This window comes from Brienomyrus brachyistius, chromosome 20, assembly GCF_023856365.1.
Source record: "Brienomyrus brachyistius isolate T26 chromosome 20, BBRACH_0.4, whole genome shotgun sequence".
NCBI classification, from domain to species: domain Eukaryota; kingdom Metazoa; phylum Chordata; class Actinopteri; order Osteoglossiformes; family Mormyridae; genus Brienomyrus; species Brienomyrus brachyistius.
Genome location: NC_064552.1, coordinates 5016812 through 5031043, shown reverse-complemented (window position 1 = coordinate 5031043; position 14232 = coordinate 5016812). Strand labels below are relative to the sequence as shown.

Below are 14232 nucleotides of genomic sequence, written 5' to 3'. Positions count from 1 at the left end.
GTGATAAGGCCGTCCCATGTTAGCACAAAATCAATCCCATTATCTAACAGTGCCTGTTCCGTTCTGTTCCTTGACGGGCTTCAATAGCAACTAATAACGATAAATATACATATGCTAACATTTCCCTAACGAGTCCAACTGCCTATTATAATTACCAAAGGCGGGGCCACTTACCAAAAACACTTTGATATGAAGTGACGTGGCTTACGTGAAGTGAATTCTGGTCTGGCATCCCTGTACAATCGACCAAATAGCAATCTGATGTTTATATGTGAATTATGGCTTCTGATTGAGCGATGAATTAGATATTAGGTGACTAAACGCCGAGGAGGGAAGATGTCATTGTGTATTACAAGTTGATCTGTGTGACACCTCTGAATTCAGCACAGTACCTTTCGGTACTAGTTTTTTTATTGACCGCGTAGCGCTGGCCACTTAATAGAAAAAGTGAATCACCGTATATCACCTGAAGTAGAGCCTCCAAACTATTGCACGTTAACACATTCCAGTTAATAAAAGCTAAGCAGTGTCCACAAAACCTTATATTTTAATTGAAAAATAAATGAGAAAACATTACTAATAAAAGACGCCAAGTATGTCCAGAAACGTAACCAAGCACAGCACTTTCAAAACAATACAACAATCCTGTTTATATTCTTCACAAGGTCTTTTTACGTGTTTGTTTGTTTTTTTTGGCTGATGACAGCAATTACTTAAATACCGAACAATTTGTATATACATAGATATCTATATCTTTACAATGCCATGACTTGATTCAATCACAAAGCACTTTTAGACAACATCTGTATATCTTACATACACAATACCCATCCGTCCATTTTCTGTAACCGCCTAACCTATTCAGGATCGTGGGGGGGGTCCGGAGCCCATCCCAGAGGCTACAGGTGCAAGGCAGGGAACAACCCAGGATGGGGCGCCAACCCATCACAGGGAATGCTTACATACACAATACCTTTTACGTAATTTCATTGATGCCGTAGGGAATCAGATTTTGTTCTGAAATTTTATATTAATGCAAACTGTCCCATGTAATTTCAAAACGATTTTACACTATGTGTTTTGAAAATGTTTAATTTATTTACAAGTGTACGGTGTATGTAGCATACAGATATACTATATTTCATCTGAACACATATTTCCCATATTTTAAAATAGAGCTTCAATATGAAACAGTTTAAATCTCTGGTCTTTGATTTATTTCATTCTTTGTACAGCTGACAGACATTGCCATGGCTAAGAGGAGAACATACTGGGAAAGTGACAGGACAGGTTACTGGCCACGTCCGTTTGAAGTATCGATTCAAGGATATTGGCTGGCATTTTACACAATGTCTTTCGTTTAGTGGTCACCGAACCTTTCACAGTATTTTGACAAAGTTATTGCGACGTCCGTGTATTTTCATCTCATCTTCCGCAGTCTGACCCGGTTCTCCTTATCGCGTTTTTTTAACGCGTTGACAAACTGATTGAAGAATCGTTCCTGATCCTTCTTCTTCTGAACCTGCTTGAACCTTTGGTCTCTGCCGTGCTTCTCGGAAAACTCCTTAAAAGTTGACCTGCGTGGCAAAACAAACCACAAGCCCATGGGGAAAAAAAGCATGTGGGTTGATTGTTATGTTTGTATCCCTAACTTCTGTTCAAGTAAAGTTATCAAATCTTCGGTCAAGTACATCAGGTGATTTTTTTTTATATAGCTAGAGTGTTTCCTAAAAACAGAAATGTGTGCATCCCCGATAATTGCTAGAACATTCATTATGTACCGGAAGCAAAATAATTATCTGGAGAAACTATTATTAAAAAAATCACTTTCACTCAAGGACATGATCTACATTTTTTTGTACATATTTTTCTACTAATGTGATGTGTAAACTGTGAGGTTCAAAAGTCACGAAGTACGTTATATTGCATATATTTGAACCTGTGTTCAAAGAAGTGGTCCGGCAAAACCTGGACCTTTGTCTATTGATTTTCAGGTGCCAAATTCTCTCTCGGCAACATCTGTCAAAAGCAGCTGTGACGTAGGCGATAGCCCTGATTTACTGTTGTTTAATTGTGGTAGACAGACCACCATTAACTGTATAATTTTCCCACAGTTGTTGTAATAATTCATCCTTCATGAGTGGCACAGTGGGGCTCTGTGCCTTCATTTGAACGTCGACTGTTCGAGCCCCAGCCTCCACAGCACAGTCACGTCCTCGGGCCCTCGAGCAGGACCCTCACCCCCAGCTCCAGGGACACTGTACACCTGCTCTGAGCTACATATGTGTCTGTGTCTCATGTACAGTGTGACTGTACATGTGCAAATAAAGGTTTATTTCATTCTATCACATATGTATTATCAGTGTATTTTGGATTGAATGTGTCTATTGAACCAGAGCCATGGATTTTGTTCTCACTTGGATGTAATTTTTGCCTCTTCAAGAAGTTTCCGGAACTCTTCCTTCGCCTGCTGCAGCTTGTTTTTCTTTTCTTTGTATTCCTCCTTTATCCTGTCCTTCACAAATTGGTCGAAAATCTGGAACCCAAAAGCAAAAAACAAAGATGAATGTGATTCCCCTCCCCCCCGATCTTTAACAATGGAAGCTAACAAAACGTATGATACGTTTACGGGAACATTTTCGTAAATGAAATAAAGGAGACTTTACGTTACCCGTTTTCGCTCCTCCGAGCTCAGCAAGAGATAACGCGGATCAAAGACAATTTTGTGCAACTCTTTCTCCCAAGTCGAAAATGCAGACACCTACATTAAAAGATGGGGGGGGGATATACACACACATATATATATATATATATATATATATATATATATATATATATATAATATATCGGAGAGCTATACAGACATACAGACATTTATTTTCATTAAAAGAGCCTGATCAGTGTCAATTTCTTTATTATTGGTGACTAGCAGTTAATGTTTATGTATGATTTGCAGTTCCAGAGATAATTTCACACACGGCAGGGATATTACAGCCGCCAGTGGACGACTCCCCTACGATCACGAAGAAGCATCGAAGCAGATTTATCACCACCAAGTACAGGCGTAGCCGTGACATAAATGTCAATTATAAATTCTTTGATGGATGGATGAGCAGCACTAGCTATTTCTATTTCCATCTGCGGCGGTAATCTTGGCAACAACGAACGGGAAGCATTACCCCTCGCTCCAGAAGCATGTCCCTGAAATGAGTAACCCGCAGCTCGAAGGGAAGGAGGGACAGCTGGGGTGACGTTTTTGCACACTTCTCTTCCTCCTCGTCACCCCTTTCCTGGTCAGAGGTAGCAGGGTCATCCATTCTTACAAAAAACAAGCAGATAAAACAGAAACAGTCATCAAATGGACGCTTACTGGGCATCAGCACGTGAGAGGGTCATTTTACTGCAGTCGGGACTGACGGTACGAATTTTGAATTGGATGCATCGATCCGTTCGTTTTCTGAACGCTAATGTAGTTCTGGAGCTCATCCCAGGGCGGCACAGGTCAGGGAACACCCTGGATGGGATGCCGGTCCATTGTAGAGCGTGCATAAGCATTCACAAGTTAAAGTGCTCGCAGAGGAAACCGAAGTCTCCACAGAAAACTCACGCAGCTTGGGGAGAAGAAATATGAGCCCCGTTAATGTGAGAAGCACAAATGACTATTCTATATTATGGAATTCCATGCAGTGCGTTTCCTGACATTCACACACAGTCACTGTGAATCTTTTTTTACTGTCTAACAGTGTGGATTGTACCGTATTCCTGCAATTTCCTTAGGTATTAATGAAGTTATCATCTATCTATCCGTCTGTCTATCTTTCTGTCTGTTCTCCGTTGGACCACACCTGATCTCAGGCAAGACTGCCTACCTAGAAACATCTGTATTATAAAACACGATTCAACAGTCAGCCGAAGAAAAGCCTGAATGGACTGGACTGTAACCCCTATGGTACACCTCTGCCCCGGCTGAGCGTACTCTGAATGGGTAAGAAGGCAGCGGAGCGGCCCTTTGCCCTTCACTGCTGCCCCCGCCACAGGAACCAGCAAATCAGTAGCCTCCGTTTGACTCCTGAAGCCCCCGTACTTCGCTATGAACCACTCAAGCCGAATCTCTGTGCAAATGATCTCGGTAAAAAAACGCATAATGGGAACAGGCTGGTTTATGGATATGGCACTTATTATTATTCATCACATAATTACAGATATTCCTTAATGCACTTACATTGTAACCTTTGGCAGATTACATCATACGTCATCTCACCAGGATTGGGAATCGAATGTGCGAATTGAATTATTTACTATATTTGATCATCATGTGTGGAAAAATCCACGCCATTTTTGGGTTATGAACACAGAGCTGCTTACCTATATTATATTACAGGAGTGGGAATCATTTTTACCAGCCTGTGGGTTGGTGTTCAGGTGTTTGTGCTCATGGGAGTTTTATTTACACAAAAATGTTCTGAGGGAAATGCGATAAATGATTGGTTCAGAGTGACTAGAGGAGGCGGGACCAAGACATCTGATTGGTTGGTCCCAACTCCTCTACTTCCGTAGACCCACCCCCTCTACAATCTGATTGGTTATCTTTCCGAACTAATCATTTTTCGTTTAAATTACTTGCCTCAGGTGAGAGGCTGAGTTTATCTTCCAGCCCTGACCATTGTGACTTCAAAGATACAAACGTCCTTCTGGTTTCTGGTTGTTCAGTCACCGCGTAAGATTTTCCCTGCATTTAAATATTCTTTTATGTACATCTACAATCTACAGCCAGACAACTGCATGACGGGATTGAAAAAGGCTGCGCTGTCATCCGGGTCCCGACGCAGATGAGAGCTGAGCGATTAGGGTTGGCTTCTCGCAGTCCACTCGCCTCACTGCCAGAAATCCAGAGGAAATCTCTATAGCTTCAAGGAGCGAAAATCCACCAATGTCCCTCCGCAGAGGCCCGTGACGGCTAAACAGATACACGTACAGACACAGATACACGTACAGACAGGAGGACCACGTACAGACAGGAGGACCACGTACTTGTTCCTTTTGGTTTTGGCACTGTGACCCTCTGCATCCTCGTCCTCCGCCGAGAGAGAATTTGATCCGTCATCTGCGGACAGAACCGGCATCAGACCCACACGGCACCGGAAGTTCCATTCAGAAGGGCAATTTTTTTTTTTTCTTTTTTATTATCCGAAAGGAACATTTTCAAGCTGCAGGTGTGATTTATTTATTTATTTATTTGTGCTTTCACGGCAGGAAATTAATGGGTCACCAGCATCCATGGCAGTGATCTTGCGGCAGTACTTATTTTTAAAGAATTTAATCGGGTAATATCTGGTGTCAGCTCTCCTTGGCAGCATTAATGTGCTGCTCACTGACTCCCAGCACCGGTACTAAGATGCCACGACTAAAAGCACTTAAGAGGTTAATTGAATGGCACCGCCGGAAAGAGGCGTATAAGCCGATGGCCCTTTACAGTAACGGCCCACGGACCTCCATCAGCACAGTGGCGATGCTTAACATCACTCAAGCCACATATTTATGTGGGGCCCCTGAGGCCCCCTGCTGGTCACAAACAGTTACTACACTAACTTTTACTACACACCTAACGCTAATAGCACTCCCTGACCTTTGTTATGACAGTCGTATGTGATAAACTGCTCAATCAAGACGGGCAATCAAAATAATCTTAAACGTGGGCAATCAACATGATTTGAGAAGTGGCTCTGAAATGGCACATCAGAGACACGTGGTCTCCCAACGACTGCAATTACGCTGAATCAATGAAGACTAAATCCGACAAATGACCTTGGGGGGGATCTAGCGTACTAGATAAAAAGATCAAGTGTAACTCAATTTCTATACATCCAGTCACACATAAAGACATCCTGATCAAAATGTATACAATATAACATACTTTGTAACTTTTATACTTAACACATCACCTTAGTACAAAAACATGTACAAAAATATGTGAATCATGTCCTGATAAATGCCGAGAATGTATAGTAGAAATATCTTTTGATATCACTGGTATGTTTATGTGATAATATACATCTATTTGTGAATATGTCTTAGAAATACACTTGCCTGATAATGAATCCTTTTTTCTTTTGTGTGGAGGGTCTTCGATAATTCTGTTGAGATCTCCCCGCCCCTTCAGGTCCACAGGTTTCTCCCAAACAGAGAGTTGCATTGTGGGATTGAAGAAGAATACTCTGTCGTCTCCTGTCCAGACCACGCACCTGTGAGCCAAAGGACAAAAGAAACAAGAACAATCGCAGCTGAAAACATCAAGTGGGCTTCTGCCATTATGTCAGAACAAGCACCGCTGACAGTCCATTCTTTTCATAAAGGCTGTTCTATGTTGTCATATCAATATCGCAAGTCAAGTTCTGCTACCCATTCAAATAATAAAAACTCAAATTATTCAGGATTTTCTGGTTATTCAGAACAAAGGACAAAATAGACCATAGGTAAGCTTCCAAAACATGATTTTATAATATTATGTCATTTATGTCAACAATTTGTGAGACAAAGAAAATATGAATCACATACTTACATGTAGTGAAGACAATTCACATTCCTCTGTGAGGCCATGTTCGCTCAGTTTAATCAAATAATATACTAGTATAGTATAAATCTCAAATCCAAAATCTGTAGCAATATAAAAGTCACACTCTGACTATAAAAGGCATTTAACCCTGCAGACTCTAAAAAGATCCTAAAATATTCAAAAGTAGCAGAATAATTTGGCCAAGGTTAGGAGGACTTGCTGTGGTCTATTTTCCATGCACACTTTATATAACATGCATCCAATGGTGTGATTTTTGCCAGTGACTGGAATAGCAGACAATTAGGAGGGAAAACAATCTGCTTTAATTGGCCCTTCATTTAGGAGCTTGTTAGTCACTCCAGAAGCCATCGCTATGCAGAGACAAAAATAACAATTAAACGCCACCATCGACCCTATAGTCTAGAACGATATGACAAGATATCTGACTTGGCACTTTGGCTGTTAGTCACACGCTAATTAAGGTGCATCTGCCGGAAATACACTGGATTGCAACTCTCAAAGGTCAGGTGGAGATTGTTTTCCTTAGCGCAACTTGTAACCCTGACATCCCTTCTGTCACAGAACTCCGTGATTAGGCAGACCAAACGACTAAAGCAGCCCAGTCAAATCTAAAGAGACACCGACTGATGTAAAGAACTCATATGCATATCTCCATGATTAATGACGATTAATAATGAAATACCGTAATCAGGCACTTGAGAGTTCTAATATCATCAGGGCTGTACGGTAAACACATTTTGGCATTTGCGAACAGCACGACAACATCATCCACCCCTAACCAGGGCATTTTTCATGTGAGTATTTTAAGATAAGAGCTTTCATGTAATATTGCCATTGTGTGACATTAACCAGTTCTGCTAATGATCACTGGTATCTTTGATTGCAGATGATGAGCTCATTCCGACAGTCAGTCTGACAATGATAATTCTCAAAGGGGCCCAAAACACGCCCCTGAAAATCACTCATTTTTCCCTGCAACTACAATCTTGTCCCAATGCAAACAAGAATCTGTGGCATTTAATAAAGAGTTTTTTTCCAATGTATTGTCAGTATCTGAGCTGCCTTTCTGTGATCTTATAATTTGCTATAGTTTATTTTTTTTCTGTTAATATTGGATTATATGGTCAATGACCATTAAGTGTATGTAAATACATCAATAGACCCTTGGGCATCATTCAAAAGAGTAGGGGTGGTAGCCCGATGTCCTGTTGAAAATTGCCCACTGTGGCCCAATCAAATCTGGCCTCCTAATCATCCCTAATATCTAACTGGTGAATTCTCTCCTGCCCCCTCACCACCTTAGCTCCTGTGTGGTGTGTAGCTCCGTAATATACGACACATCCTTCCATCCATCCATCCATCCATCCATCTATCCTTCAGTCACAAAAGCTGGACAGGGTTGCTGTAGGGCAAAAGGCATCCCAGACCGCATGTCCCACCATCACACCATCCCAGACCGCATGCCCCACCATCACACCATCCCAGACCGCATGTCCCACCATCACACCATCCCAGACCGCATGTCCCACCATCACACTATCCCAGACCGCATGCCCCACCCTCACACCATCCCAGACCGCATGCCCCACCCTCACACCATCCCAGACCGCATGCCCCACCATCACACCATCCCAGACCGCATGCCCCACCATCACACCATCCCAGACCGCATGCCCCACCATCACACCTTCCCAGACCGCATGCCCCACCCTCATACCTTCCCAGACCGCATGCCCCACCATCACACCATCCCAGACCGCATGCCCCACCCTCACACCATCCCAGACCGCATGCCCCACCCTCACACCATCCCAGACCGCATGCCCCACCCTCACACCATCCCAGACCGCATGCCCCACCATCACACCATCCCAGACCGCATGCCCCACCATCACACCATCCCAGACCGCATGCCCCACCCTCACACCATCCCAGACCGCATGCCCCACCCTCACACCATCCCAGACCGCATGCCCCACCATCACACCATCCCACACCGCATGCCCCACCATCACACCATCCCACACCGCATGCCCCACCATCACACCATCCCAGACCGCATGCCCCACCCTCACACCATCCCAGACCGCATGCCCCACCCTCACACCATCCCAGACCGCATGCCCCACCCTCACACGACGCATACGCCCACCGAATGGGCTATTCTGGGATGCCTTTGCACCGCGGGTGAAAACCAGAAACCCATAAGAATGCAAACCCCACAGAAAAAGAAAAAACAGAGACAACAGTGTGGCCCACTGGGCCACTACACATAATATATAAAACGGCAAATTTAACGTCATTTACCCAGAACAAAAGCATATCATTTTACGGCTAATGGTATAAAAGGCCAAACAGAACACCTCCAGCAGTAAACTCCAGGTCTCATTTAAGTCTTTTTTTTTCCAATTATTCAGAGCCATGCGTCAGAGTTTAGAACGCCTGACATCCAATAGCTATTACCTGTGAAGCAGAACCGAACACGCATACGGGGCCCAGCAAACAAATAAATCAGGCTTTCGATAACAGAATGATCATCGTCGGAATTGTCTATTACTGGGAGGAAAATGCTTGTTATGTCAAAAAGGACTTTCCACTCATGTTTCAAGGCCATTCCTCACTGAAAGTTCTTATGCGATTTTCAATCTGTGCTGAGCCCACTAATGCAAAAGGAAATGGTAGCCCGCAAATGGGCTATATAACAATTAAGGTACTGAATTCTATATCAGAATGTTATGGAATCGACCCTGAAGAAGTGCTGCTGTGGGGGCGGTGTGCAACTTCACTATTAGCACACCGTGTCTACAATCAGAAGGTCATCAGTTCAAAACCTGTGGTCGACTGAGTGATTTCATAGCTGAGACCTTGGGCAAAGCCTTTAACCCCAATTGCTCCAGTGCTCTCTCACTTGAACGTTGCTTTGGACAAAAGTGTCTGATGCATAAATGGGGAAAAGATTTTCTCAACAAATCCAGCTCGTCTCAGCTACCAGGAACTGCATAACCGACAAGAAACCTGACTATGGAAAACCGGACCCTGGAACGACAGCACGAAACGTCACAGAACACTTGAAAGTCAAATACATCACTCGCGCATTTCTAAGCTGTGTTCCTGGTTTAACATTCTGACCCATGTTGTGTGGCGTGTGACGGTCTTTGGCTGGAATGGTGAAGGCGGAGTTCAGGCAAGTTGACAGGCAGGCAATGCGTGACATGGCGAGGGAGACTAACGAGCCCATTTTAATGACATCATCATTTCAATGTATGGTAATGACATGTGAGATATCAACACTGTCGCTGCCAAGCCCTTGAAAACGAAAACGAATCCCTCGCGTTTCTAGCCATTAACCAAGATTTATCTGATAAAATCTACCAGTACTTTCAATTAAGTCTAAGTGGCTGACATGAAATAGAGTATGTTAGGTATCAGACAATGGTGGCATCAGGCCTGTCTCTGAGGAGAGGCGGGGTTTAGGGGAAGTCAGCTTATTCCAGACCCCAGCTGAGACCAACATAAATGGAAATCTTTGTGCCTGTTACTGTTTGATGCAACTATAATGAAGAATAGTACCTCACCGGTCGCTGGCAGTCTACAGTGTGACCTTTCTCGACTAACTAAGGCCAAACGGTGGAATGCCCACACACGTTACGTTTAGCTTGGGCTATGTGATCACATGTCCAAGATAGGATTCTGATTAAGTGTATTTCCAGCATAAATTTAGTAGGAATGTAACGGTACCCCGAACCTCATAGTTTGGTACACACCTAAGGTTTGGGTTCACAACTTGGTACAGCGAGGAAAAGAGAATTTGTTTTGAAGTTACTGCAAACACAAACACAATTAGGAACAGCTGCAATCCAAAGGCAATGCGTCTGTCAATGTGCCAGGTTAATAAAACCTAAGAGACGCCTATTTGCACATCGTATAAACAATCATATAAAACAAACAAACAAATACATAAATAAAACTATGATATCACAACAATGACAAATACAAAACTCAATCACATATTCTCTGCTACTAAGTTTGGCCACATATCTGTAGCAATTAACACTCCTATTCTTGTAGGTATTTTTCACTTCACCCTAGCCTGAATTACCGGATAAAAGTGCCTCTTATGCCACGGGAAGAGTAACATGCAGATGCTGTTTCTGCCCTGCTCAGGACACACACATACTCAGATGATGTTGTCTCAAATGAGTTTCCATGTTTGCTTGTGTTTTCGGCTACATATCTGCGCAGATATTCTTGGTCTTATCAAATTCTCTCTCGGGTGCTGGTGTAATTTATTAGGAAACCTAAAGGTCCTCAAACCACCGATTATGACGGTAATCAGCATTGCCCGTAACCAACCACAATTAGCATACATTATCCTGTATCGAACATCTACTTGTGAATTTAGATTTCACCATTGACAATAAATGTATTCATCCCTTCCGTTGTATGTAGTGAACCAAAAATATGCTATTGAACAGTACTTGACAAATACGAACCATCGCAGTCCTAATATTTAGCCAAAATGGTGTACTCAGATGAAACGTGGCTGCATATAATCAATGGAAAAAAAAAAAAAACGTATTATTATGTAGCTTATTATTCTCTAGGCCAGTTCCTCTTTTGGGCGGGGCCGCTTAGAAGGAGGGGCCTAGTGCAGCCTCACCAGTTACACCACTGCAGCACTACAAGGTGTATTACTGCATCCAAACAATGGAAAGTTGTACAGTACGTCGTGTAACTTACTCACTGTTTACAAGCTTTAAATTAACTGCATCCTCTTTTTAACTGAACCAGGCTGAATAAGACTATTAGCCAAGAAGTAGCTGATTACTTCTTAGTATATATCAGAAAATAAACAATTTACATTTCAATTCAGAGTCTGATCATGGACTTGCTGTTTTATATATACGTTTATTATTATTATTATTATTATTATTATTATTATTATTATTATTATAATAAGCAGAAACACAGAAATGCAGTGTTTGAAAAAGGTGTTTCCGGGTGAGAATTACCACGGCGATCCAGGGACTGGAGTTGACGCAACTGGTCTCTTATGCCTCGGTGCTCTCTCCCCGTCCACAACGATCTTGAGGGAGTCATCCTTTAAGAACACGGAGATGGCCACTGTCAGTTATGCAGAACTCACACCCTCGTCGACAGTCAGTGAAGGCGGACACTGCAAAGTGAGTGGAGTGAACTCTGCGGCCAAACGGACCGAGGTCGGGGTGCTATCGCCCGTCACGCTCTTCCACCTTCTGCATATTGTCTTTTGCCAGCTGGTTCTCCAACATGGACACCATAAATAATTTAATATTCATCAGGAAGTGAAGTACGAATGATGCCGGCAGTAACGACGAACTTTATGAACTTGAGACTAGGAAAATCTATGTGTGTCTTATGTGTTTAAATGCTACTGGCATGCAGGGTGAGCATCAGTTTGCTTGCACCACATTACATGTTGGTGTGGATGAATCAAAACATCACAAACATACCAGCATTAGTATCCGTCTATGTAAATTGAAGTCATTTTACTTTCATTGTTTTTAGGGGAAATCTTTCTAGCAATAGAGCAACATATTCATACGTATATTCTCACCCTGCAAAGCAGCAATTAAGTAGTGAAACCGAACGATACAAATAAATTGGACGGTGTAGCTGTAATTGTGATATAAATGCGTGTTGACGTAAATTACGGAGTTTAATGTAAGTCCAAATCCATGCTTATTTTGTTTGCACTATTGCTTTATACAAATCCACTCAAATGTAAGACGTTTCATTTGTTTTCGCTCCCATGGGGTGCAGAAAGATTTGATAACAAAATAAGGCTGGGGTATTTTTTCTAAGATAACAGGCTTACAGTGACAAATACCCAAACGCACTAAGAGAGGGGGGGAAAAAGTGCATTATGGCAGCAATGCTTGGCTGACCACAAAGATTACTTATTGTGTTTTTCTCTTACTGTCCTAATCTGTAGAACTTCTCGCATCTCACATTCATTTTCAGACAAATTTCATTTGCAGAGAGTTTGTTTCTAATTGGTGCACTGGAGATGTTTCTCACCACGATTACTGGTTAAGAGGTCCGCTCACCCCACAAAGATGTAGCTCATATCTCTGTTAATCTCACTCTTTTCACTTTCCTATACATAATTCTTGCCTGTTTAGCCCTCCTGGTAAATGCATATCCGGCACTAAGGGCTGCACGTGTAGCTAAACGGATTTGTCGATTCGTTTAAAAACCGAATGGATACTGGACAAGACAGGAAACTGACAACCGGCCGGCAAGATATGACACAGACCTCGTTTTTGTTTTCCGGTGATGGATCGGCACGTAGAACCACTGTCCCGACACTGGGTATTTTTCTTCGGTCTAGGCTTTTATCTGTGGGCGAAAAGACAGACAGTTTAATATGTGTTTTCACTGTGTTGAACCACTGTCAAAAAAAGGCAGACAAAACAAAACAAATGGCGTAAAAGAAAAGCCGGACTTGTGGTCTCCTTGGTCACAACCTGAAACCTTGGAAGTTGACTTCGGCCCCTGTGATGTCTGGTCAAGACGTGAAATTCTATAATTCATCACAATTAATGTGCCGCAAGGCAGAGCCAGCTGAGTTTCTCAGTCAGCTCTCTGGAAGTCATGTGGAAAATTCACCTGAAAAGTTGCTCTTGAAGTCAACCTTTACCTGCACTTTTGAAGAAAGGAAGGACTGAGAAGCTGCTTTGTTATTAAACCTCTGAGCATTATTTAGCATTATAAAGAACTGCTATATCCGGCAGTTCTGTTCGTCATTAATTTCAAAGGTAAAAACGCTGCTCTTCCTGTTTATCGGACGAAGGGGGAAACTTCTGGCCCGTCCACTAACGAAACACAGGTGCTTGCACAGCTAAATACACAGGGCTTGAGTCACGGATGTTTTAGTGACGCCCTGTTTCTTTGTTTACAATCACTGTCACCGTGTTATGATGTATCAGTTTTGGGCCTAAGTTCCAGGTATCCCCTGACACCAGAACTGCCCCTGGATACAGGAAATGATTTATGTTCAATGACCTCGGCATCCTTCTATTCCTCGCATAAATACTCATGTAGCTATATTTAGTCAGTATTACATCAACAGCTAGTCTATTTTTGCTTTATTAAATATTAAATGTGAGGTGGTTTGGTGGCACAGTGGTTACCACTGTTGTCTCACACCTCTGGGACAAGGGTTCGAGTCTCCACTAGGGTTCTGTGCATGTGGAGTTCGCTTGTTTTCCCCGTGTTCTTGTGGGATTTCGTCTGGGTACTCTAGTCCCCGCCCCCCCACAATCCAAAAACATGCTGAGGTTAATCAGAGTTACCAAACTGCGTATAGGTGTGAGTGACTAGTGTCTGTGTGTGTCTCCTGCGATGGGTTGGTGCCCCATCATGGGTAGTTCTCTGCCTCGTGCCCATAGGCTCCAGACCCCCTGTGACCCTGAATAGGACAAAGAGTTACAGAAAATGGATGGATTGATAAGTATCAAGTGCAAAATACATAGAAGTGTCCACCGGGTCACCAGGTTTTAAAATCCGACCCACATTTAGTGAATTTCACAGCCAATCCCATTATATAATAGCCAGGGCTGTTTGAGGCAGAGTCGCACTGTTTGAAGTTTCGTTTGAGGCAGAGTCGCACTCTC

The 14232-nt window shown here is 42.8% G+C and overlaps 1 protein-coding gene across 3 annotated transcripts in view; it reads right to left on the bottom strand.

Moving 5' to 3' along the window:
- Positions 1 to 703: 703 nt before the first annotated feature.
- The window catches only part of tcerg1l (transcription elongation regulator 1 like), a 74708-nt gene continuing 61179 nt past the window's right edge, over positions 704 to 14232 (bottom strand). For all 3 annotated transcript variants that reach the window (XM_048988152.1, XM_048988153.1, XM_048988151.1), the window contains 8 exons: positions 12873 to 12955; positions 11587 to 11675; positions 6088 to 6242; positions 5032 to 5104; positions 3180 to 3318; positions 2672 to 2761; positions 2418 to 2536; positions 704 to 1577 (listed from right to left, as the gene is read on the bottom strand). In XM_048988152.1, coding sequence (XP_048844109.1) covers positions 1421 to 1577; positions 2418 to 2536; positions 2672 to 2761; positions 3180 to 3318; positions 5032 to 5104; positions 6088 to 6242; positions 11587 to 11675; positions 12873 to 12955 — 905 coding nt within the window. In that variant the 3' untranslated portion in view covers positions 704 to 1420. The remainder of the gene's footprint in view (positions 1578 to 2417; positions 2537 to 2671; positions 2762 to 3179; positions 3319 to 5031; positions 5105 to 6087; positions 6243 to 11586; positions 11676 to 12872; positions 12956 to 14232) is intronic.